The following is a 26,105-nucleotide window of genomic DNA, read 5'->3' as shown; positions in this document are numbered from 1 at the left end:
ACAAACAGGTTGGCAGAGATTTTTTTTGAATCGCGGGCTGCGTTTGCATCGCATTCTCGTTTTTCAAAGTGGAAACCCACAACGAAAGACGAGATGAAGTGCGCTGTGGCATTACAAATAGAGATGGGACAGAACTGGTGATATAACTTCAGGGAGCATTGGTCCAAATGTGTTTTGTCCCCTGGTGGCTTAGGTACGTGCTGCTGCAAAGTTTTATTCACTTCTGTAATAAACAGAAGCAAATCCCATGGGGTGAGCCAGGCTATAATGCCATACATAAAGTTCATAAAGTTTCAGAAGATGAAAAGAGGTGACAATACGGTTTTCATGCAGGCAGAAATCTTGGTGGCAGTGGCATGGCACGATGGCAAATGGGTGACTTGTCTCTCTACAGTACACACTAACAATATATGTGAGAAAATGCAGCAACAGACAATTGAAAAATAGGCACCAAAGCAACACATATTGCAAGGAGTGCAATGTGGCAATGACTGAAATTGGCTGCTTTGAGCGAGATCAGACTTTGCTGTGTAAAATGTATGTGATATGTATGTGAAATCATAGAGTATGCAGGCTCATACAACATGCAAGACAGTAACATTTGTCAAAAGGAAATATTTTTTGTTGATTTGATATGTTAAATAATTGCTTTGTGTTCTTTTTTAAAAAATGTTAGTTTTTGGAAAAATATTCAGCCCTGGGAGAAAAGAAACAAAAAAAAAAATTAGCCCTAAAAGAGTTAAGGTGTAGAGGTGATGGAAACAATTAGAATGTTGTGATAAGGAACAATATGAATGCTAGAGGTAACAGAATTAATTAATCTTGTCAAGTTATGAGAAACATCCTAGGTCATTGCTTACTTTGTTTCCAATTTATTTTCTACACTTATTCAGTTTATGAAAGCAAGTCTATGTTAAATAGAGATACTCACATACAAAAATGCCAGAATACAGATACCAGTCAAACTACTTAAAATCTAACTTGCTGCCTTATGCCCATGTGTGAAAAAAATATTAGCCTTGGTATTAGAATTTACAATATTTACTGTGTAAATGCTCTTAGGATATAGCGGGTTGGACGATGACTGACTGACTGACTGAACTTTAATCTGACCATTCTTAATGGGAATTAATAAAAGGCTATATTTTAGCTCTAAATCGTAACGATTTATCTCCAATTTTGAAATAAAAAAATTCATAATACAAGATCTTCAGAATCAATGGAAGAGGAACACGCCACCTAAAATACTAAGTAATCATTTTCAACTGTAAAAAATGAAACCTGAAACTTTTTAAAAATATTTTAAATGAGTTAAAAGATAGGGATGAATTTAATGAGCAATGTTTTTGTCATGGTTTCAAAATTACCTGAAGTTCTGATACCCAGGAGCAATGCCAATAAGACTGCCCTGCAAACTTCACAAAAAACATCCTCTCCGAACGACCTTCTAGGGGTTTTGGGGGGGGATCATCAGGACTGGAATCAAGAGGTCGAGGTACAGGGGTTGGGGTTGGAGGATCACCCCACTTCCAGTGAAGAATCTTCTGTACTCTTCCTTTCACCGTGGGACACTGCAATTAAAATCACAAAGGTCATACTGAAAACAACATAAGTTGGAAGAGACACAAGATGAATTGGTGCTGCTGTTTCTAAAGAAATTAAAACTATTCAATGCACTCTTCGGTGAGCCTAACAATGCCCCTATAATCAGCAAATAACATGTATTGAGAGCAAGAGGTTAGGGAAAAATAGATTATCACAAAAATTAACTAATACATTTTTGTTATTATGCATAATACTTTAATTCTGATTTTGTTTTTGTTAGCTTTTAGAGAAAGGATAACTTACATCAGAAAATGCATGACAAATGGTTTTCACTTTTTACTTTCTCGAAGTACAGGGAAAGTATTGTAATCGTCCAAAAATTTCGATATTGAGATTTTGATGAATCTCAACGTTTTAGACCTCCCTGACATGCTCGTATACAAAGTATAAGGAAAGTATTGAAATCCTCCAAAAATTCCATTTCGAGATTTTGATGAAGTTCAATGTTTTAAACCTCCTTGAGTCTGAAAACAACATTTTTGGAATTGTGTCTGTGTGTGTGTGTGTATGCAAACATGATAGCTTGAGTACACTTTCACTTAGGTCAACCAAATTTTGGATACAAGTATTGGGTACAAAATGCAGATTTCTATCAACTTTTGGGTGATTTCCACTAACTGGAAGTGGTACTTTATCTTTTATTCTTGCAGCTGCAGAGTCCGCTTTATTAAATTTTTACTTTTGTAACAATATTCAATATATTAATTTGATTTGTTGTTGATGGTTCTTTAATGTACATAATATAAAAATATAATCATTCTCTTACAGTTTACTCCTCAAATATCCATCTCCATATCTGAGTATACGAGAAAGTCTAGGGGAGACCACTCCAGATTTTTTATTTTAGAATGGGTAAAAATTAATTCTTGAAGTACTAAAAATCAGTGCAAAGTCTGTCTGATAAACCTATGCAGTAAATTTTTGTTTTCTAGTTCAATTAGTTTATTGCATTTCCTTCATTATAGAAAAATGAGATCTGTATGTTATTTGTGTGAGGATTGGCATTAGGTTCTTTACACTAAAAGTGGCTGAAAGATAAGGTCACAGTTTGCACATATAGTGCCTGTAGGTCTCACTTCATTTCAATTTGTTTTATATAGTGCTCTTTACTGAGTACAGGCTCAGAGAGCTTGCACAAATTTACAGGTACATGAACATACAATCTGTGTTAAACATACAGTAAAAGAGAAATTTCAATTTGAATAACAAATTAAGACAATATGTCTATTCACACTGTAACCAAAATATATTCAAGAAGAGGGAATCTCCCTCCAATATCAGTTGTACAGTAATCTAAGATTAACCTTATATATGGTTTATCTGTAAAAGATGATTTAATAAATGGACATGAAGTTGGAAAAACATCTCACACCAAACAACAACAGCCTTATGGTTTAGAAAAGAGGTCACAAAGCATCTGTTTAATTTATACACTAATAAAAGGTCAACCTTTTCAGCACATGTAAGGATTTGCCTGAAATGCAGTATATGTAATAACGGCATTCTAATTTAATTTAAATTGCAGATACCAAGTTTTATGGCATTAATATTCACAGACAAATTGTATTAGGTGGAGTATAATAAACAGCATTATCTCACAGAAAAGTGTTAACGGATGGTAACAGTGGAGAAATTGTTTTGGTATTTAGGTGCATATTTCTTACCGTACACCGTGGACAAAGCCACTCCCCATTTGGGATATCAGGCAGTGGTGGGTTGAGGCAGTGAATATGGTAAGACGAAGGACAAGAATCACAGCACAACAACTCTCCACCATCTTTGCATATTCGGCAGTATTCCATGTGGTCATCTTCTTCTTCTTTCTCACACTCATCCTCGAGTTCTTCCTCATAGTCCTCATCCTCATCCTCCTTGGCTTCCCACTGAACACCTTCCTTTTCCTGCACCCAGGGACAAAAATCCCAAATAGAAAATTACTACATTCCAACAAATAGTATATCATTCTAGTAAAATGAAAGTGAAAAGAAAAATGTTATTCTGACCATAAATAAGAGGTGTAAATTAGTAAAAATTTTTGATATTGGTTTGTCAATACGGTCTATGTTAATTAAATTGGCAAATTAACATTTGTTTCTTTGTACAGAAATTTTCAGGTTAAAATACATAGTTACCATTCTTCTATTACAGCACAGCCCAACGCAGCATATAATATCATAGCACAGCAAAGACTCTTTTAAACTTTGACAATTTGCTTGGTATTTTAGTTTAATAGTTTAGACCTTGAATCACTGAAATTTTAAATTCAGTCAATGTATTTATTTCCTACTATATATATTTCCTGCTATAGCATAATTCTACTACAAGTTTATTTTGTTTCAAGTCACTCACACAGTGTGGACAGCTCCACTTCCCCTCAGGTGCTTTATCCAACTCTGGATCAAGGCATACCAAATGGTAAGCGCGAGGACAAGTGTCACAAAGGATTATTTCACCTCCCTGCTGGCACACTTCACAATAGTCTTGGTGATCAGTTTCATATCCATCAGGTTCATCATCTCCAATAACAGCTGGAATTTGGACACAAAAGATATCAGTAAACACTGGTAATAATAGTTTAGAATTTTAGGCTTCCCAAATAATTTATCAGTAGTACACAGAATTGTATTACTGTAATCAGGCATCTCCAACAAGCAACTCTACAAACAATATATTTATTGGCTTTTGTAAAAGGATTTTTATACTTTTATCAGATTTTCACAAAGGCCAAGAAAAAATTCAATATAATGGTGTTGTTTGCTGATGATAAGGAAATTTTATTCAAATCAGGTGGAGTGGGAGGAAGAAGTGCTAAAACAATTGGAAAAATATTAATAAGAAAACAATGAGGCTCAGCAGGAATGACTCCTTAGCAACTATATATATTAAAATAAGGAGGGGACAATAACTAGCAATTCTAAATACATCAATGACAGACTTATGCAATTTTACACAGATTTAACTCCAGAATATGGCGCCATCAGATGGTGAAATTAAACACTTTCTCTCGCGGCTTTATAAATACACTGAAATTAACTGTATATTGTTTATTAGTGTAATGCATCTGATTGTAATTAACCTGTAGCAATATAATGGTCCAGGGAATAGCCATAGTATTCCAAATACCATAACTGCATTAGCGTTGTTATGCTCACTGCATCTTGTTCTTCTTTTTGCTGCTCCCGTTAAGGGTTGCCACTGCGGATCATCTTTTTCCATATTACTCTCACTGCACCACTTGGAGTATTTATATCACTGTATCTGAGTGTGAATCACAGCAGCAGCTGATCGGAAAGAGAATTATCGGTATACAGTTTCAAGTACACACTACCTCAACCACGGCAAAAAGCGTCAAAGCCTTTCCTGTACGGACCTCGCGTTTCAGAAACAGTTTCATCCCAAGAACTATAAACACACTCAATCAGTCCATCAAGTGCTCCTTGTAGAACTGTTTGTACTTATAAGTACAATTACCCCACTGTAAACTTACACTACAGTTATAATATTGCACAACCTGCGCTACTTCATAAAGCGCGTATGATGACAATATCATTTTAAGATGAAATGCAGCAAAATATGTTGCTTATAGTATACAGATAAAACTTTAACTTCATTTAAATAATCTGTATTGTTAATAATTAAACATGTGAGGACACGGTGCCGCAGCGTATAGCTAGTTCATGGATAGCTCCTGCCTTGCGCTGTATTCTTGCTGGTGCTGATGTGACACTGGAAGGATAGACGAATAGAATAATTAAACATGTACTATTAAGATATTTCAATGTTCCTTAAAAGTTTTGAAGAATCGGTGTTCTAAGCTTACAAATGGCTTAACGTCTATTACAGAGCTGATTGTGTGGCGATTGGGTTTTTGGAGAAAGAAAAGTAAGGACAGGAATTGGAGGTTAGTACGTTTGAAAGAGACAGTACTTCTGTAATAAATTATTTCATCGAAGGTCGCACATGGCGCAGCAAGCCTCTTGCGTGAGATATGAACAATCACTGCGCCACCGTGTTCCCATGTTTAATAACATGCTTTCATTCCTATCATCATGAAAATGATATCACGTATACATCTCAGTATTTTAATTATTCAGACAGCAGTAATATCTCGAATGTAATGGATTCTGTGTCCTGTCGGAGAAAGAGAAAGAACGAAAGCACGTAGTGATTCACACACATAGAGCACATAGAAGATCAAACACAGAACAAAGCATTTAACGTGCTACTTGAGAAACTAGTAAAATAAACGATTTTAAGATGAAGTTTATGATGTTCTACTTTAATGGCAAAATACACTACGTGATTAAAGTGGAAATTTCGAGATTAAAGTTGACATTTCGTGCTTTTTTCCCGCTGTGTGCCTATTTTTTTTGTCTGTACCCTAATAAGCTTTCATATGACACTCAGACAGTGGGCTACGACTTGCCTTTTCACGGCGACTTTGATATGTGATTTCTTTTTTATTTCGGGCACTGTGCGACTTTGTGAACTCGATCTTTCGAGTTTCTCTGACACTCTGTCACTCGATCAACTTTCTTTTGTTGATTATACCACTGTTTAAACCAACAAATACTACGTTTTTCCTTTGCCTCCACTTGGTATTCGCTGAAATTCTTATTATTTTCTCCTGTGCTTTTCCCATTGTCTTTTCTCAGAAGGCTATTTATATCGATTTGCATATTCAAAGAGGCGTAATTCTGGGAGGAGTTGGGGCGGGACAGAAGGCGCGTGCACGTGCGTTACTTTTCACGCTGATCGGGATTTATGTAGTGGAAGAACGTGAAAGTTTGCGTGCGCACAGATTCCTGCATCTGGATTTTTCTGTGCGTACGCACAATCCCGCTTTTGTGCTTACGCCATGTTATAGTGTGAGTTCTATGCACGGCGTTATACATGAGGCCCCTGGTCTGGACGGATTGTCAATTAAGTTATATAAAGCTTTCTGATCTTGGTTATCTGTCCCTGTAGGCTTACACTCTACAGTATGATTAATCAATCCATGATCTAATTATGCTGAAAACAGGTAAGGACACAACCCAACACAATAATTAACGACCAATTGCCCTCATAAATACAGTGTAACCTCGGTTCACGACCATAATTCGTTCCAAAACTCTGGTCATAAACCGATTTGGTCGTGAACCAAAGCAATTTCCCCCATAGGATTGTATATAAATACAATTAATCCATTCCAGACCATATGAACTGTATGTAAACATATATATTTGTTTAAGCTTTTAAGCACAAATACAGTTAATTAAACCATAGAATGCACAGCGTAATAGTAAACTAAATGTAAAAACATTGAATAACAGTGAGAAAACCTTGAACAACAGAGAAAACTAACACTGCAATAGTTCGTGCTATAGCGCTACCAACCGCTGGCTAAAAACAGTTTTTTTTTTAAATGAGTTTTAAGCACAGGGAAAAAAATTAACATTTGAAAAAATCCGTAATTTAATAAACCACCAAGAAAAGTAACATTGCAACAATGCACGCTACGAACCGATCGCTGCAAACAGAAGTGAAAACAAAAACAAGCCTTCCTACCTTATGCGTCCAGCCCTCTCTCTCGCGCTGCCTGTATGTCTCTCTCGCGCTGCATGTGTGTGTGTGTGTGTCTGTCTCTCTCTCGTGTGTGTGTGTGTGCGCATGTGTGTGTGTCTCTCTGTCTCTCTCTTGTGTGTGTGTGTGTGTGTGCGTGTCTCTCTCGCGCCTGTGTGTCTGTGTCTCCGTCTCTCTTGCGTTCGTGTGTGTATGTCTCTCTCTTTCTCTCGTGTGTGTGTGCGCGTCCGTCCGTCTCTCTCTCGCTCGCTGCATAGGAAATGCACAGGGACAGACTGAACACGTACAAACCGAAAGGGAAATTGGCTTGTTCATGTACCGAGTGTGTGGTCATGAACAGATGCAAAAGTTTGGCGAACTTTTTGGTTGTAAACCGATTTGTACGTGTTCCGAGACGTTTGTGAACCGAGGTTCCACTGTATGAAGATATTAGCCAAAGCCCGCATACGGCGGTGTAAGAATAGGAACGGAAAACGGTGAGAAAGGAATTCAGAAATCAAGAAGAAATAAATACTTCTTGAAAGACGCAGTTGTGAATAGGCGTTTTGGTGGAGAAGACAGATAATGAGTTGAAAGATCTACTCGTACTACAATATCAGGTTTGTGCTCTGGTCTTAGGGTATCCGACAGTGCATGGAGAATTTCCGGCCAAGCAGGATTACATGTGAAAGTGATAAATAAATCAGGTTTTCCGAATTTACGTACTATGGCCATGGCATCCGGATAGTTTTGTTGCATGTATCTTGGACTTCCTGGAAATGTGGACAGTAATATGATCATTTTGCCTACACATACTTTGCTATTTTCAGCGTTTGTTTGCAGTGCGTCTTATAGTTCTTTGTATTGTTCCACGAGCAGATCTTGTTGATGTAATCTGAGATAGTTGAGACCCTCGCCCTCTGTTTTAACATACGCATCTACGACGTACTGTTGGAATAGTTTGCCGCTGGAGTGCAAAATACTAAATGTATTCCTCATTGCTAATCTGTACGCATAAAATTGCCATTGAGTAAGCCTTATTTGCTTGGCAGTTCTTTTATCGGGAACATGTTGTAAATTTTATGCCAACCAATGTCTCTGTATGGGAAGAAAAGTGGGTAAACCATAGGATCGCAATTCATATTGAGCGTGGAAATCTGTTTACAGGAGTTGCCTATGGGATATATGCAAATGTCCCTTTCGGCAGGTGGTTCGCCATCGCTGCAACATCGGTGTGATATGTCGGGACATTGTATCGTCGTAAATCCTGCCTAGGGTTTTCCTTGAAAACCATTCGTACAGATGCTGTTGGATTGGACTGAGTGATTTCATGCATGTGTTTGTATGATTTAGCGAAGGGGTTGATGGTTCTGAGCATTGAATCTAGCCGGAGAAGTAAATTTTCGCTGCATGCAGAGTTTGCTATATGTCGTAAGCATACTTCAGTAGCTTGCGCTGTGTCAAAAACATACAACTGTCCATATCCTGGAGAGGTAGAAGTGTTAGCGTATAGTGGAGAGATTTGGTTATGAATTTGCCCATGTATTTTACAACAGTATGGTTCGTGGCCAGGAAGTTGAGTTATCTATGCACCCATGGAAACAAACGCTAGAGTGTTCACGATAATTTTTAGCTTCTGATGTTTGCTATGTAAGAAGCTGGTGGCTCCCGCAAAGGTGGTAAGGCTACTTTACCATTGTGGCAGCACCTCGAGTACTTGTTGGATGTATTATGCTCAGCAGGCCAATATAGTGCATGACAGTATTTGCACTGCTGGTCTGGAGTCCCAATGTTGTACTCTTGGACGGGAAGACAGAAATTAGGTGAAGAAGTACCTGTGGTAACGGGAAGAGAATTGTGTGTATGTCTGCTGAGACTGTGTTGGTTTGGAGACGTTGCTTTGCAGATGTCGCATTGCAAGAGTTGTGAATGAGTTTTGTTGTGTTTATTCAGACAATCCTGTGTAGTGAACTTCTTATTGCATTTCTGGCACTCATATAGTTGTTGGGAAGAATGCCTTTCTTGTGTTTAGCAAGTGAGGTTCGCGTTTGAAAAGTTCTGATGCAGGAATCGCACTGGAAGAACGTGGGGAAGGGTTTGGAGGAGGACGAATAGGAATCGAGAAATGCCGTGTCGGCTGCCTGTGGGCGGGACTGGTTTTGAAGTGGAAGCAGGACGAACCAGAAGAGAAATATATATAAGAGATTTGCAAAAGTGCTGGCTGTCATGTTACAAAAGATCACTGATAAAATTGTCCATCCAGACCAAACTGGGTTTATACACACAAGATACGCTGCAGACAATGTGAGAAGACTATTGCATATAATTGATGCCATTTCTAATGTCAGATCTTCGACTGCTTTGCTCTCACTGGGTGTAGAGAAGACATTTGATAGAGTGAACAGGAAGTTTACCTGGAGCATATTAATGACGATGGGGTTTGGTGTAGGTTTTCTTAACATGGTAAAAAGATTGTTCTCTAATTCTACATCTACAGTTTGTACATACTCAGCTATATCTTACCCTTTTAATTTATTTCATGGTGGTAGGCAGGGGTGCCCGCTTTCACCTATGCTTTTTATTCTTGCTTTAGACCTCATGGCTATGGTGCTGTGTTTGAGTTCTGCTTTCACTCCAGTAACTGTGATCATGAGATGAGTTGTAGTATTGTATGAGGACATCTGGAGTGGCAAAGAAGTACGTAAGAGTTGTACAAGATATGTACGAGGGAAGTGTAAGTGGTGATGTCTGCTGTAAGCAGTGACAGATGCATCAAGGTATAGGTGGGATTACATCAGGGATTGGCTCTGAGCTCTTTCTGATTTGCAATGATGATAGACAGGTTGACAGATGAGATTAGACAGGAGTCCCTGTCATCTGATGTTTGCGGATGACATTGTGATCTGTAGCAAGAGTAGGAAACAGGGTGAGGAAACACCGGAGTGGTTGAGATATGCTCTAGAGAGGAGAGGAACGAAGGTCAGCAGGGACAAGACAGAAAACGTGCATAAATTAGAGGGAGGTCAGAGGACTGGTGAGGATACAGGGAGTAGAGATGGTGATGGTGGATGAGTTTAAATACCTGGAATTAACAGTACAGAGTAACATGGAGTGTGGAACAGAGGTGAAGAAGAGAGTACAGGCAGGGTGGAGTCAGTGGAGAAGAGTGTTAGGAGTTAAAGATGTTAGGATTTACTTTGGGTGTGACAGGGAGGAACAGGATTAAAAATGAGTACATTAGAGGGACAGCTAAAGTTGGACGGTTTGGAGACAAAGTTAGAGAGGTTAGATTGAATTGGTTTGGATATGTGCAGAGGAGAGATGCTGGATATATTGAGAAAAGGATGCTAAGGATGGAGCTGCCAGGTAAGAGGAAAAGAGGAAAGCCTAAGAGGAGGTTTATGGATATTCGAGGGAAGACATGCCAGTGGTGGGAGTAATAGAGCAAGATGCACAGGACAGGAGGATATGGAAAAAGATGATCCGCTGTGTCGACCCCTAACAGGATGTTATGGTGTATAAAATCTACATCTTATTCTGTATTATATTTTGCTCAATCCCAACACGATGAATTCAGATGTAGGAGGCATTATAATAAAAAAGGCATATCCTCTTCCCTTATACCTGACTTTTATAACAGTTGTTCATAGTTTAGTGCTAATTTGTTTACAGCCTGGGAAAGGAAGCCTGGATTGATACCTCAGGCTATTGATTACTTTATGGATGGACATCTGGGACATCAATTGGGTTTTACGACCTGGGAAATGAAGGCTGAGGCAATATCAAAGAACTTTATTACCTGGGGAGCAAAATTCATCCATCATATTGACAGCCAGCCAATCAGGTGCTTGGAACATTCATGTGCTGTGAAACCATGGCATGAAACTTTATAATAAATATGCCTCATTTTGAAAGAAACATGAGCAGGAGAAGAAGAGAAACAGTGACGATGGAAGAGCGACGTCAGAGAACAAAACAAAGGCACGTGTGACCAGTTTTCATCCGATCGTCAGTCAACAGCATTCTCATGAACATTGACTGCTAAATCAAACGCCGCCCTGGGACTTTCATCCTTGACATCACAGATTCCTTTCAGTAAGCATTTTTTAAGTCTATTTTACCCAGACTTTACTATCGATCTTATTTTCTATTACTTATTATTGTTCTTTAATAAATAGTAACTTGTTTTCATCTTTCTATGCTTTGTCTTAATGTCTAGAGTGATTGAAGTAATAAGGTAGATTTCTAAGAGCACCTGGCGTAGCTGGAGATTTTGCCATTACCTCTGTGCTGCGGGGTTTTAAGGCTGAGAGTGAGGCGCCACTCAATAGTTAGGGGACAGTATGAGAAGAAGGTATTCTTGGCTTATAAATGGCCTATAGTCAATGATACTGAGTCTTTGTATGTTTTAATATTTTCTTGGAGACTAAATGTAACATTTAGGTCTGAGGTCTATTTAAAACATCATACGTTGTCCGTGCCGATAATAAATAAGTCTCTTGATGTGCTGAGAGAGTGACAAGTTGTGTTATACTTAAAGCATTTGTGTGGTTTTTAAGTGCTAAAAGTTAGCCAACTGTGTGTGAGTCATTTGTAGGGTACTGTTGTGGTTAGGGTCCGAGTGTGTGTGAATCTATGTATGTGTGTGTTATTATTTAGGGTGCAGGAGTAGACCAATCCAATAACGAACTTGACAAAGAAAAGGGTAAATAGACGATAACACACAGGAGCAGTCGAAAGAAGAACAACAACTGTGGCCAATACTGAACATAAAATTTCATTGTACACTGATGATATACTTCTATATCTTGGTAATGTTGTGACTGGCATTCCACCAACACTGTCCATCTTTTCAACATACACATTCTTTCAGGTTATAAAATGAATTGGTTGAAGTCTGCTCTCTTGCCACTGGACATCTCCATTAATTATTTAACGGGCCCTCACAGTATACCAGTGGTCAGATCATTTCGATATTTAGGTCTCACAGTTTTTTCTTCCATGAGTGAAATTACATTGGTTAATTACAGGATTACTTTCAAAGCAATAAAGGATTCATTTTGTGCCTGAAATAAACTAAATTTATCTTTTCAGACATAATTATCTATTACTAAAATGATTGTTCATATGGCCCCATCCCTAGGTTTTTGAGATGAGGTTAAGTTGGTGCTATGAAGATTTTTATGGAATAAAAAGAGGCCTGCACTTAAACATAACACCTCGACTCTTGCTAAGTGGAATGGTGGGCTTTTGTTTCCAGACTTTGAGTGATATCATGCTGCTTATGTTCTCAGAGCTAACTGGCAGCTGAATACTAAGAGGGAGCTGCCCCATCTTGATTCAACTCTATAACAGAATATGGTACCTCGTGTTCACTTACCCTTTCTCCCTTTCTATGGCGTTAAATCTAAGACATTACTTCTACAACTCTCATCCACACTTAGACATGCGCTGCAATTTGGGCTCAGGTGGGGCACATGTTTAACTCCATTCCAAAGTGGCACTCATATTCATATTTTTTGACAATTGTGCCCTTAATATTGGGGTCATCCGATTACTTTCTCTGTGTGGTATAAGGCAGGTATTCGTACATTAGGTCATATTTTTGATTCCAGTGGCCTTAAACCCTTTCAATTATTACGCAAGGAGTTGCAAATTCCAAGCTCTTCCTTTTTCTTCTATCTCCAGGCTATTAAACCAAAGGACATTGTTCTATCTGCTCCCTTACCTATACACCCACTAATTAAATTTGCCTTTGCACTTAGCTCTGACTCCAGACTTGTCTCTGAATTTTATGTTATGCTGTGCAGTGCTGCAGCTAATCCATTAGCTATTCAAAAAGTCTGACAATGGGATTTGTTGTCTGCTGTAGAAATTTGCTGGGATACCATTTTTGACAGCATAAAGGCCTCCTCTAGAAATCTAGATTATCAGTATGTGCAATTTAGATACATTCATCATACATATATCACAAAATGTGAGTGTTTATGGGGTAGGCTGATTTCCCCACACTGTAATTTCTGCCTGTATAATGTGCCTGACACCTTTGTGCATGACTTTTGGAAATGATTTGTGGAATCTTCTGCAAGGTCCCTTACCTCCATTCTGGATATTCAAATACCTGTATCACCACAATAATGGATCTTACCAGATTTATCCATTTATCTTTCATTGATATCTCAGCTACACAAACATGTTATTTTCATTGTTTCTACTGCTTTAAAATTTCTACTAGTGTATTGCTGGAGTGACCCAGATAGTGTATTCTTTAGTCACTGGAAGTTTTCATTTTATAATTTGATGCTTTTAGAAGACTAAGCTTTGAGAATTACTGGGGCATCAGAAAATAGCATAAGAAATTGGGAGGCTTTCACCAAGACAAAAACCAGCTTTGCTATATCTAAATTTCTTGTTTCTATTATGATTTGCATGCCATGATTGGTAGTTTGCTGTCACAAGTGAGTGGGCATTTTGGGATTGGGGACATGATGTCTTGGAGGGGATTGGTGTTTATGACCTCTCTAACGTCTAACAATCTGAAGTTTATGTTTTTCAAACACAGATTGTAATTTCTTTTTATTTTACTCATCTGTGATTTTATATACTGTATATATTTTCCTGTTTTTACACTGCTATTTATCATTTCTTACTCTCAATAAATAATTGATCACAAAAAAAACTACAATGCACAACTTTAATGATGAATAGCCAAGTACTACCAAAGTTCTCTTATTTATCATGATGAGCATGATGAAAGGATTTAATACACAGAAGAGGAAATGGGGTACAAAGAAGACAAAAAAGGACTACTAATTAATACAACCCTAAAGGAGCCATCTAAAGTATATCCACAAATGGAGGAATGGGATTTTCTTTGTCTTTGAACTCAAGATATCTTCTCCAACTTTAACTGTCAGATCTACAAATTTAGACTTAGATTGTTAATTGAACAAAAGTCAACAACTCCACAGAAACTAACCTAGCATTGTAGCCCAGCTCCATATTCTCAAGGATATTTTACTTGCATAAATGACCTAAAAATCTCAGCATGCTCTATAATCAAATTAGCATGCTAAAGACTGACATCATTTTAAAATGTAATGCTTTAAACTTAAATGGTCGATCTAAAAATATTCAGGCCTAAACAAATGACAGAAGAAGGACCTATGTTCAGTTTCATTAACTTAAAGAAAAAAGAAAAAGCAATGATAAACACCTGACTGAAGACGAACATCAAGCCTACTTTTCTTTTTCTTCTTGGCAGGTCGACCTCTCTTCCCTTTTTTCACTCTGCCCGAAGTGTCAGAGCGGACAGATGAGCTATGGACACTGGAGTTGTCTAAATCAGACTCTTCCTCAAAGTCAATCTCATCACTCTGAAAAAACATAAATACCCAAAGAGGTTATGATTATAGAGAAACTGAACTGACAGGAAAAAAAGTAAAGAATTGGACTGGGAAGGTGAAAAATTGTAAAGGACTAGTACAGGTTTTATTTAATACTATGTAAGGTGCACAGAATGGTCAATTTATTACATAAAAGAGGTGTTGGTGGAGGTACTGATGTAGTATAGTATTGCAACATTTTTCTTCTGGATATATCACTAACATATAAAGGCACCAGGATATAAATTATCATGCTTTTTTGGTACCATTTATGGGAATTTAGAACCATGCTTTTTATTAGCTGTAACAAAATGCACTGCTTCTGAATTCCCAAAACATATACACCATTAACATGAGCACTGCTGCAGGGATTCTAATAAAGATTTAATCCAGATTTAAATTAAGTATTTTGATTAATTTTGGTTTTCACAATCAGATACTGCTAAGATACAGCATGATATTAAACAATTTGCAAAGATTGTCATATAGCAAACAATACTACAAACAAAGATGGTCTTTACCAGTTGACAGGAATGATTAAAGACCAATTTATACTGAATTTAGCATTCCCCGTATGTTCAAACTGACATAATGAAAAAGGCTCCATGAAGTACAATTATGATTCAGATGTAATGTTCACATCCATCCTGTGGTTAGTTTGCTCACTCTGTCATGCCTCAGCAACAACAAACTGCAATGTGCAAAGAAAAAAAAAATAACATTATCTAAGCTGTATAGTCCAATTTCAGGAGCACGGGGATAGACAGAACAGGGAGTAGTGCACCAGCCCATTGCCATGTCTGTTTGCTCATATATAGGACCAATTTTGAATTGCAAAATTAAACCACCTTTCACTTTAACCTGGTCTCTGTTTTTCAACAGAATTGCACTGTTACCATCTCAAAATAAAGAGATTAACTCAGTCTACAACCCTTGAAAGTGGACCTTTAATTTTCTCATTTTTCCCTTGTTCTTCAGCTTTAATGTACTTGTATATCACCTTCATTTTACTTTGTTATTACTGTTAACACTTACTGTGTAATATCAGTAAACTATATTTTTCAAGGTTCAATTCTTTGGTTTGCTGTGTGGGATTTCTTAATGGTCTCCTGTTCAATGGTTAAATTTCATACCAGAATATAATCTTATTCACCTAGTAAAGTGCTTTGTAATGGTGGCATTAACTGGGCAGTATAACCATTTAATTGCTGAAGAAAAATCCATCTTTATCCATGGCTGGAGTACAGAAAGCCATACACACTGAAATGCATTTTATGAGAGACCTTTTATTTTAGAATGTTCTGTGTGAGAGTCATATTGTGGTATATTTTAGATACTGTGTCTATTAGTTGTCTTATTAGAACAGTTAAAATAAAAAATCCATTAAAGTAGGACCTCATTTGCATCTCCTGATATCAGCTATATTATTGAACATAGATAATATAACAAGGTCGTTCTCTTTTAAATGTTATGGTAGCCAAGACATACAGTAATATAGACCAGGGTTCTATAAAGCCTTACTTAAATAAAATTAGAGATACCTTTCCGGGAAGGTACTCAAGAAAATAAAACAAAAACTACTCAAGAAAATCTTGATATTAAGTGTATCCATGTAATAAAAGGAAATGCAATATCTGTTCTGGGTTATCTATATAGTTAAAAAAGGTCTTATAAACTTCAAACAACAACTCAGGCTACCTTCATTTTTTGCATGAGAAATGTAATACAATGCTAAACCTAGACTTTGACACTTCTAGTTTCACATTCAAAGGAATGGCCTTTCAGTTTTGCTTGGGCTTTTTCAACTAGTTCACTATCTGCTGTGGAGCTGTGATGCCCAGAATAACATGAGAAGACATGAGTAACACACGTGCACTTCATGGCAGCCTGGGAATCAGCCCCACTCTGTTCAGCAGGATGCTATTGAGGGCAGTTTCTTAAGGCTGCAGCATCATTACTGAGGATGACTAAGACTGGGATTGCATGTCTGCAACATCCAGTCCTGCCCCATTTAGCAGGCTGCCGTGAGGACAGTGTCTGAACATGGCAGCATCAATTGTGGAAATAACTGTCACTGGGATTGTATGTCACCAAAACCCAGCTCCCAGAACAAAAATATAGCCCTGCCCTCTTCAGAGGCTGCTATAAGAACAGTGTCTGAATTCAACATCAGTTTAGAGAATGACTGAGACTGGGACTGTGCATCTCCAACATCCAGCCATACGCTGGTATGGAGGTGGCAGCAAAGTGTACTTGAAATGATTGTGTAGATAACTGTTTATTAGCATTAGTGTCCTAGATTCTTCAAAAGATGTGGATTTTTCTTAAGTGGTTCTTATTAAAGCCAACTGCTCTTCCCAAGCTTGTATTTTAGATAAACAAGTACAACATTCTATGTATTTGCATAGCATATTCCTTTAATAGTTTAATTTTGTGATAAAGAATGTGTGTAGCAAAAGGTTTCAGAAAAAAAGTACCCATTTGCATTTAAAAATGTACCGTAAAAGTAGACATCAGTGTTTACTCAAATAAAGCAGAAATATTCTCAAAAATACTTGCATACAGTAACAAGTATTCCTACTTTGTCACTAAGCAACACTCACACAGACAACTTGAAGGAGTGAGAGCAGGCACATCACCAGAACATTAGTGTATACCAACAGCAGAAATGCCTTTGGAATGGTGTATAATTATTGTAGATTAAGCTATGCAACAGTTTCATTAGCACAGGTAAAACATCTAAGAAAAAAAATAATGTACAGAGGTGAATGACTTCCAATGAATAAGAGACAAAGGTTATCAGCAAAATGCTATGCAAAAATACAGTGGATGTTATTTGTACATATACATTACAGTATTTAAACTGTTCAGATTCAGTTAGGTTGGAACATGAAAATATATTGTATCTTTACAATGCAGGCTTTATAGGAAATCACAATGCTTAAATACAGAATGACAGAGACATCTGGAAATGCATGATTGAAAGGAATGGCTTACTGTATTGGAAATCTGAGTGGTGAATTGCTATTAGATATGTGTGATAGTCCATAACAATCATTAACACCACATACTATTGTACTCTGAGCACCACAGCCCAAATGTTAAAGATCAACTTTGTAGTCATGTCAAGCAATCTGGAGCTTTGTACAGTATTATGGATGTTTGAGCAAAGACAGGCACACATCTTTCAGCTGAACACAACTTAGAGGTAAACTAGCTGAGACAGTCACAGTGTCAACTAGATAGACTAGGAAAAAGTTCTGGTTTGTGAAGATGTCTCATAGTACCTAGAAAAATATTGCTTCTCTTCTATTTTATCACCAAGACTTAAGTAGGAAGGCAAAGATCTCTGTTTTTTCCATTCCAAGTCAAAAAGAGGTTAGTGAGACCTCAGGTGAATGAGATTGCTTGCCAGTAAGGAGACTGAGACACAGCAGGTCAGCTCAGCCACTTATGGCACTCCTACAGTTTAAATATGTATACTACATTCACTTGGAATTAGAGAAGAAGAATGGTGAAACCGGGGGAAGACATAGATTGAGATGTTGGAAACAAAAGGTGGCCATCCAATTTAAATGAAGAAAAGAAAACTGGAGACGACACACTTTAGTAAAGAGGTTACCCAGAAGAAAGATGGATTTCAGTTAAAGAAAACACATTAATCAAGAAGAAGACATTTTAAGGTAATATTTCAAAAATATATCGCCTTTTTATTTATATTGATATTCAGCCTTTTTTGAAGAAGGTAATCTTACCAATGCTACATTGTCCTCTGTCCAAGTAGAATATTTTTTTTCTAATCAAGAGTAACTCTATGCACAAGACATCATAACATGTACATGTAGGATTTATACAGTTTAACTTATTGCAAATGAAACACAAAGACAGACTCAAGATAACTTTATGTGATAGAAGGCAAACAACATTTAATGGACAACTATACAGATTGACAATATGTTTTGAAATTGATAACAGAAGACATACATGAAGTACAGGAGTGACATACTGCACTGGGACACCAAATAGCAAAATGCCAAATTTGTACAGAAAGTTATTTAGCTAAGGATTGCACGGAAAACATAACATGCAATTTGTATAATGAAAATATAAAAAGTTTGGAGGCTATTCAAAATCTTGTGTGATATAACAGGGCCAAGTTTGAGGGACAAAAACATGAATGTATTAAAAAGAGGAGGAAAGTTTGCATAAATATTTGAATATACCTTTTCCTTTATCTCTTCGAGGGGAACAGAGAGATGAAACAGAGGGAAAAGGTAGAAAAAGAAAATTAAGAAGACATAAGCAAGAACAACAATGCTGAGAGAATATTTATAGAAGTGTCAGAAAATGATGAATAAGAAAGGGGCTTAAAATGTGAAGTACTAATAGTGGTGGAAAAAGAATTAAATATGAATGTTAGAAAAGTAAGTTGGAGATGGTATGGGTGAGTCACAGAAAGAATAAGGGTACATGAAAGATATTTTTGATAAAAAAAAGCGGGCAGTGCATTTTGAGACAAGCAGTAGGAGAAGTAGTTTAATGTGTGTAAAACAAAAAACAGGTAGTTAAATGGATTGGTAGAAACTGGTAAAAGAATCAAAACAGTGGCAAGATAAAAATAACATGACTAAGAACATGTGTAGGAAATCATTTTAAGTGCATTATTTCCCTCATCAACTAAAGTCCATTTTGAAAAATCTACAAAACAGCATTTTACCACATTAGAATAGTGAATAACAAACTTACTTAGTTTCACCAACAGTAAAAAAAAAAAAAAAAAAAAAAAAAAGTTACAAATTAAGAAGTGTATATTTTCAGTATTCTTTCCTTCTAAAATGTTATATATTGATTCAATCAAGATAAAACATGTTTTTTTAAGATGCACACTTCAGTTTTGGGAGTATTTGTATATCGACATACAGGATTATGAAAACTATTACAAAGGAGAAACTATTATATGAACAACAAAGTGGGCATGTTGGGCACCCCATTCATAAATCACCACCTTCAAACCAATAAACAATCTCTCACTATAAGCAGTCATGCAATACCTGATTGGCTGGTGCTGGAAAGTGACTTGTTGTAATTTTTTGTTGTCCTCCATGAAATCACTATCAGCAGTGGCGTTATAGTGAGGAAAAGCTCACCAAGCTTGGTCCTATATTCAATAAATTTTAATCAGAAAACATTTCTATTGTGAGCTAATCTAATGTCCGTTTTTCAAGAGTTGGTGGATTGTCCCATTGAATAACATTATGTTTTGTGTTGTGTTATCCTTCATTTTTGAAGCAGGCTTCGTAGGAACTTGGTCATACAACAGAGCAGTGCATTTATGAGTCTCAGCATTTAATCAGTCAGTTGGAGCAAGGCACGAAAGAGAAAGTTTTTAAAAACACAACATTAGTGATATGGAGGCAGTCATACATATTAAATTATTAGTAATAAGCTAAGATTTCTGATGCTATTATTTCCCTAGACACTGCGTTTTAATAGGCAAGCTGAATTTATCTGGAAGTTTTGCCATTTAACCACCAATGTTATAAAATAATACTGTGGTATGCAAAAGTTCAGGCACCCCTGCTTAAAATGTCCATTACTGCAAATAAGTGAGCAGAAAATGAACTGATCACCAAAAGGTATGTAGTTAAAGAAGACCCATTTCTTTTCAGTATTTTGTGCAAGATACATTTTTATTTCCACCAAAGTTACAAATTACCAAAATAATAAAAAGGCCATGAAGCAAAAGTTTGGGCACCCGACATGGCCAGTACTTAGTAACATTCCTTTTGGCAAGTATCACAGCTTGTAAATGCTTTTTGTAGCCACTGTAACAAGAATGAGTCGGAGACATCATAAAGAGTTGGGGCAGCCACCCATATAATATTTTCTCGGCTGCAAAATTGCTTTTTTTTTTAGTAGCACGATGTGCTTAGGTTAGAGTCCAGAACAGAACTGCCTGTACTGAGGCAAGATGGCAGTTTTAAAGGCCTGGAAGGGAAATGACGTCATCAGTGTAGGAACTGGGAGTGGCATCCTTGTGCTAGGAAGTGACTTCATCCTTGGGGCTGGCAACAGGCGGGATTTCCCAGGAAAGGTCTGCAAGGGACTAAGAGAGATAGTCAGTACACTCCGCTGCCCCCTGGCCTGGCGTAGAATTACTAGTGTTTAGGCCCTTCAGCTGTTTCCCATGCGCACGTGTGTGACACCAGCTAAGAGTCTTTCAATTATTACTTGGGGTATTTTTGTTCATTCATCCTTGCAAAAGGATTCTAATTCTGCATGATTCTTGGGCCATCTTGCAAGCACTGCTCTTCTGAGACCTATCCACAAATTTTCAATGATGTTTAGGTCAGAGGACTGTGAGGGCTTTGGCAAAACCTTCAGTTTGCACTTCTTGAGGTATTCCACTGAACATTTTGAGGTGTGTTTAAGATCATTATCTTACTGTATGACAATCCTCTTTTAAACTTGAACTTTTTTTTTTTTTTTTTTTTTTTTTTACAGATGGAGTGATGTCCGCTTCCAGAATATGTTGGTATTCATTTAAAATCCATTCTTCGTTCATCCAATGATATGTTCCCCGTGCCACTGGCTGCAACACAAGACCAAAGCATGAGTGATCCACTCCAATGCTTAATAGTTCGAGAAGTGTTCTTTTCCTGGAACTAAGCACACTTTTTTCTCCAAACATATCTTTACACGTTGTGACCAAAAAGTTCTATTTTGACTTCCATCAGTCCACAGAATTTGGTTCCAAAATGCATCAGGCTCATTGAGATGTTCATTTGCATACTTTAAGCACTGACGTTTGAAGGTCACATTTGTTCAGGTGTCACTGCAAAGTAGAACTGTGGGACCTCAAATATCTTGGGGTACCAAACCTTTACATAGCGTTCCTTTCCATTTTTCACTGTACAATTATATAAAACAAAAACAATACACTAATCTTGTATAAAATTCTGAAATGAAATGTGTTATCTTTAACTTTATGCCTTTTGGTGTCAAGTTCAACTTCTGCTCACTTAACTATTCACAGTAACAGAAATTTTATGCAATGGTGCCCAAACATTTGCATGCCACTGTACCAATATTTAGATATGCACTCAGATACAGTTACAAGGGAGTAAGAATACAGTCTACCAATGGGAAAGATCAGTTAACATCTCAGGATGGATTGTTATTTACTGAGTGAGGAAAAGAACGGATTATAAAGAACACACAATTAATAACGCTTTGGAAGTAAAAATGAGAACAAAAAGAATACATAATACAGCAGTCAGGGTGTGGTTATTACAGTGATGTATTAGAAAAGTGAAAGATTTGAGAGTTGAAAATTTAATTACAAGATTGTTAGATCCAAACATTAATATGATGAGAGACTAATTTACCACTAAGAAATTAGATCAAAAGCAAGAAAATGTATCAAATAAAATAAACATTTATTATAAAATATACTGACTTTAAAATTCCCACAAGGCTAAAGACTATTAAGGAAAGATGTAGTCAATTTAAAGATTATTAAAATTCAGCAAGAATGAATCTGATATAAAACAGTTATCTAATTAAGTTATACATTGTTAAAAAAAATCATAATTTTGCAAGCAAATGTGAGAGTTCAAATTGAAAGCGCTATCTGAATGTCAGTTACCAAATGCAATCCAGCTGAAATATTCAAATATGACTGTCAACATTATTTACAAAGCTAAGAGAACTGAATGTTTCCATATAAATTTTTACTCAAAAAAAGTTTAACTGTTATAAAATATCTTTTAAATGATGATGTTAAGGTATTGGCAAAAACTCTTGTAAATAGAATTAAAAACATATATTATTACACCATTTACTAAGGAAAGGAAGTACTAAATCAGATACTTCTCCAGTCTAATTTATTGTTAGCCTGTGTTTGAACACTCCAAGGTGCTGATGTCCCTAAACATGGCCAAAGTATTTCATAAAGTTAGGCTGGTTGACATGTGTTTATCTTGGAGAGTGAAACTTAATGTTGCACTTACAATTTTGCTTTGCTAATATGTATTTTATTAATTGCAAAACAGTTTAAAAAATAATCAAAATTACATTTTTGCACTGCTCCAGAGCACATTAAGCAAGGTGTACATTTAATCATTAGATGGGAGAAGCAACATATTTCTCAAAATTTCTGTACCATTTTCAACAAAACTCCAAACATTTCAATCATTTCTGTAAGAATATACACTTGAAGTGATTCAATACATAGCCTCAAAAAAAAAAAAACAAAGCAAAAAAGTAGTAACTCACCGAGCTACTCTTCTTTCGTTTTCCAGTCAAAAGCTTGATCTTAAGTGGAGCCATTTTCTTTCCTTTCAGCTTTTTCTTCTCTGGGATTCGAGGGCTTTTACTGCGTTTTTTGTGACCTGGACCTGTGAATTTTATGAAACAAGAAAATACATTTTATTGTGAAAAAGCACCCAATGACTTTTCTCTAAAAAATGATGTGTAAGTTAGGCCTGTGATGCACATTACTCGGGGGAAAAAAAATTTAACAACTCACGTTTAGCAAAGGGTTTCTTTCCAAAAGATTTAAAAACATTGTGTAAAGAAAGTAGTTTTTAATAGTATATTTTATACAGAACTTAGTCAAAAAGTGGTTTTTAACATTTATAATAATTGTTACAGAATATCATATAAACCTTTGAATAATATTAGTTAAAATAACACAGCTCTCTATCAAAAGGCAGGCAAGAGGATCAAATAGAAAATGAGAATGAAAAAGCATCATAAATTAAATATACCTTATGTAAAAACAGCTTCTACAACTCGATGGCATAAAGATGGAATTTCAGCCTCAATGAGTGTTACAGCCGAACAAAGACTTATAAAACTAAACTCTGTTTACTAACAAAGTGAATAAAAAAAACTTAATTCAATAACTCACAATATCAATGCTTTCCTCATTACCTTAAATTCAGCTTTGAATAAGCCAAGTACTATATATAATATCTTGTACATTTCAATATCTCTAATATAAATTATGTTTAATTTTTGGAATATCCACATTCAAAAACATTTGTTCTTTTCTCTGTAAACTATTTCAACTATATAGCCTTCTTCATGTGTGCTATTTATTTCTGACATGAAAAAAAGCTTTGTTACAATTAGGGGTGGGCAGTATGACCAAAATTCTATATCACGGTATTTTTCTAAATTATCCCAGTTTCACGGTATTCAACGGTATTTTTTTCCCATGCATGAGTGGATGTTAACCACATTATCCACTGCAGTTACTGGCTAAGAATAACCTATTCCACTGTCAAGTGCATTGTACATTGTACAAAAAAAACATTTTAATGTGCGCACAAGTATTAATACAGGTTTGCATGGCCCCATAAAGTGATAGTTTTCAAGGGGGTGGCACTAATGAAGAGAAGGAATCACATTGCATGACAGATGCAGTCAAAATATAGAACCTTTTTATTGAACAAATTTTGCAAAAACTTAAACTATAATTTTGACAACATATTTTCAACCATCCAAAGAGGCATTTAGACTTAGTAAAATATCCAGAAGTGCTTGTCAAAAGTTGTATTGCACTGAACATGTCTTAGAAAAGGAATAAATAGTAAATATTTTTTGTAAAACAACTACACTTTCTGTTAATGTTAATCTCTGTCCACTGACACGTTAAAGTGACTTTTTAAACAACTTTACCATCATTAAATTGCATAATATTTAAACTAATAAATAATAACAATAAAATAAATAATAGTATTATTACTGATAGTTGCACTATTACTTCAAGGCTTCAAGCCCAGGTGCATTACATAGTATTCACCAAATTAAAGTAAAATAAAATAAAAAGTGCAATCTTGGTGATGACATCTTTACCAACTGAACCATCATTTAGGCAAACTGCATTAATATGGACCTTGCTTCAAGCTAAGCTATATGCATAAATAACAAAACTAAAACTTGCATTTATAATGCTATTTGTGGTATAGCGCTACAGAATCGTATTAGGGCCACGGTGAAGAAAAAATCAAACTATATGTCGAGAATAAAGTCGACATTTCCACTTTATTCTCGCCGTTTATGTCGAGATTAAAGTTGACATTTCCACTTTATTCTCATAGTTTACTTTATAATTAAAGTAGAATGTCGTAAACTAAACTTCATCCTAAAATCATTGCTTAATTTACTAGATTTTGTCAAACCCCGTCATAAGTTAATGTAGCACATTAAATGCTTTGTGTTAAGTGTTCCCTGACCCAGTTGTTAATCACTACGCTTCTTAAACTGACTTCTCCCGCACTAAGAGGAGATAGCGATCACCGCACAGAATCCACTCACTTCATGATATTCCTGCTCTCTGAAAATTTAGAATGCTAAGATAAATACATGATATCATTTTCATGATGAAATGCATTAAAGCAGGTATTAAACATGCACGGTAGTGAGGCGGTAGTGCTGCTCCCTCACAGTAAGGGGTCCCCAGGTGTATGTTCAGTGTAGAGAACTTTATGGCAGGTGTGACGAGGCTCCAAAAAACTGGATGTATGAATGGCTCTCACACAGGTTTAACTTAAATATTGTGTAAATGTTGGGTTTGTGATCTGGTGGTCGGAAACACTAACACAGAATTCAATGGATGTTCTTCTGAGCAGGCTTTCTTTATTTCACGCGTGCAGTCTCTATCTGACGTACCAAAACCCCAATTCCTATCTTTCATTTTTCTTTCTCCACATAACCAATCACCACACGATAAACGTCTTTGTGAAATTAAAACTAGTTATAAACTTAGCCAACAGAGTGTTCAGAACTTTAAAAATATCTTCGTTATACATGTTTAATTATGCCATCTATTCAGGGTGGCGCCCATCCCTGAATGAGTCGCCAGCACATCGCAGGGTGAATACGAGCAAAACATACATTAGCAGGGTCAATATAGCATAACAACACCCCACATTCTACGTGACTTTGAAAGGAAACTGAAGTAAACCCACCAGAAAAACATGCAAATGCAAGGCAGGGTACACCCGAGACACCCTTGCTGCAAGGCAGCAGTGCAACCTCCACGCCGTGGTGCCCTAACATGATTAATACATGCTTTAAAGCATTTCACCATGAAAATTATATCAAGTATTTATCTTAGCATTCTAAATGTTCAGAGAGCAGGAATATCATGAAGTGAATGTATTCTGTGCGGCGATCGCTGCCTGGGCCTCCTCTTAGTGCAGAGGAAGTCAGTTTAAGCAGCCCGGGGAACACTTAACACAAAGCATTTAATGTGCTATATAACTTATGACGGGGTTTGAGAAAATCCAGTAAATTAAATATTCATTTTACGATGAAGTTTAGTTTACGATGTTCTACTTTAATGACAAAGTACGAGAATAAAGTCAACATGTCGACTTTAATCTTGCCATAAATGGCGAGAATAAAGTAGAAATGTTGAGAATAAAATCAACAAGTTGACTTTATTCTCGTCATAAGCGTCGAAATTAAAGTCAACAGGTCGTCACACTATTACACAGTACCCAGGTACATTACACTGTATTGAAAACAAATAAAACAAGTACAACTTGGCTTGCAGTA

At 36.4% G+C, this 26,105-nt stretch overlaps 1 protein-coding gene across 5 annotated transcripts in view; it reads right to left on the bottom strand.

Moving 5' to 3' along the window:
* The window catches only part of chd3 (chromodomain helicase DNA binding protein 3), a 181,055-nt gene that overhangs the window by 115,499 nt on the left and 39,451 nt on the right, over positions 1 to 26,105 (bottom strand). For all 5 annotated transcript variants that reach the window (XM_028798343.2, XM_028798346.2, XM_028798347.2 and 2 more), the window contains exons 6-10: positions 22,812 to 22,933; positions 14,366 to 14,525; positions 3,955 to 4,133; positions 3,270 to 3,506; positions 1,368 to 1,571 (exon numbers count right to left, since the gene is read on the bottom strand). In XM_028798343.2, the coding sequence (XP_028654176.1) occupies positions 1,368 to 1,571; positions 3,270 to 3,506; positions 3,955 to 4,133; positions 14,366 to 14,525; positions 22,812 to 22,933 (902 nt within the window). The remainder of the gene's footprint in view (positions 1 to 1,367; positions 1,572 to 3,269; positions 3,507 to 3,954; positions 4,134 to 14,365; positions 14,526 to 22,811; positions 22,934 to 26,105) is intronic.

Source organism: Erpetoichthys calabaricus, chromosome 3 (genome assembly GCF_900747795.2).
Source record: "Erpetoichthys calabaricus chromosome 3, fErpCal1.3, whole genome shotgun sequence".
NCBI lineage: Eukaryota > Metazoa > Chordata > Cladistia > Polypteriformes > Polypteridae > Erpetoichthys > Erpetoichthys calabaricus.
The sequence above is the reverse complement of the archived record's forward strand: the minus strand, read 5'-3'. Positions and strand labels throughout refer to the sequence as shown.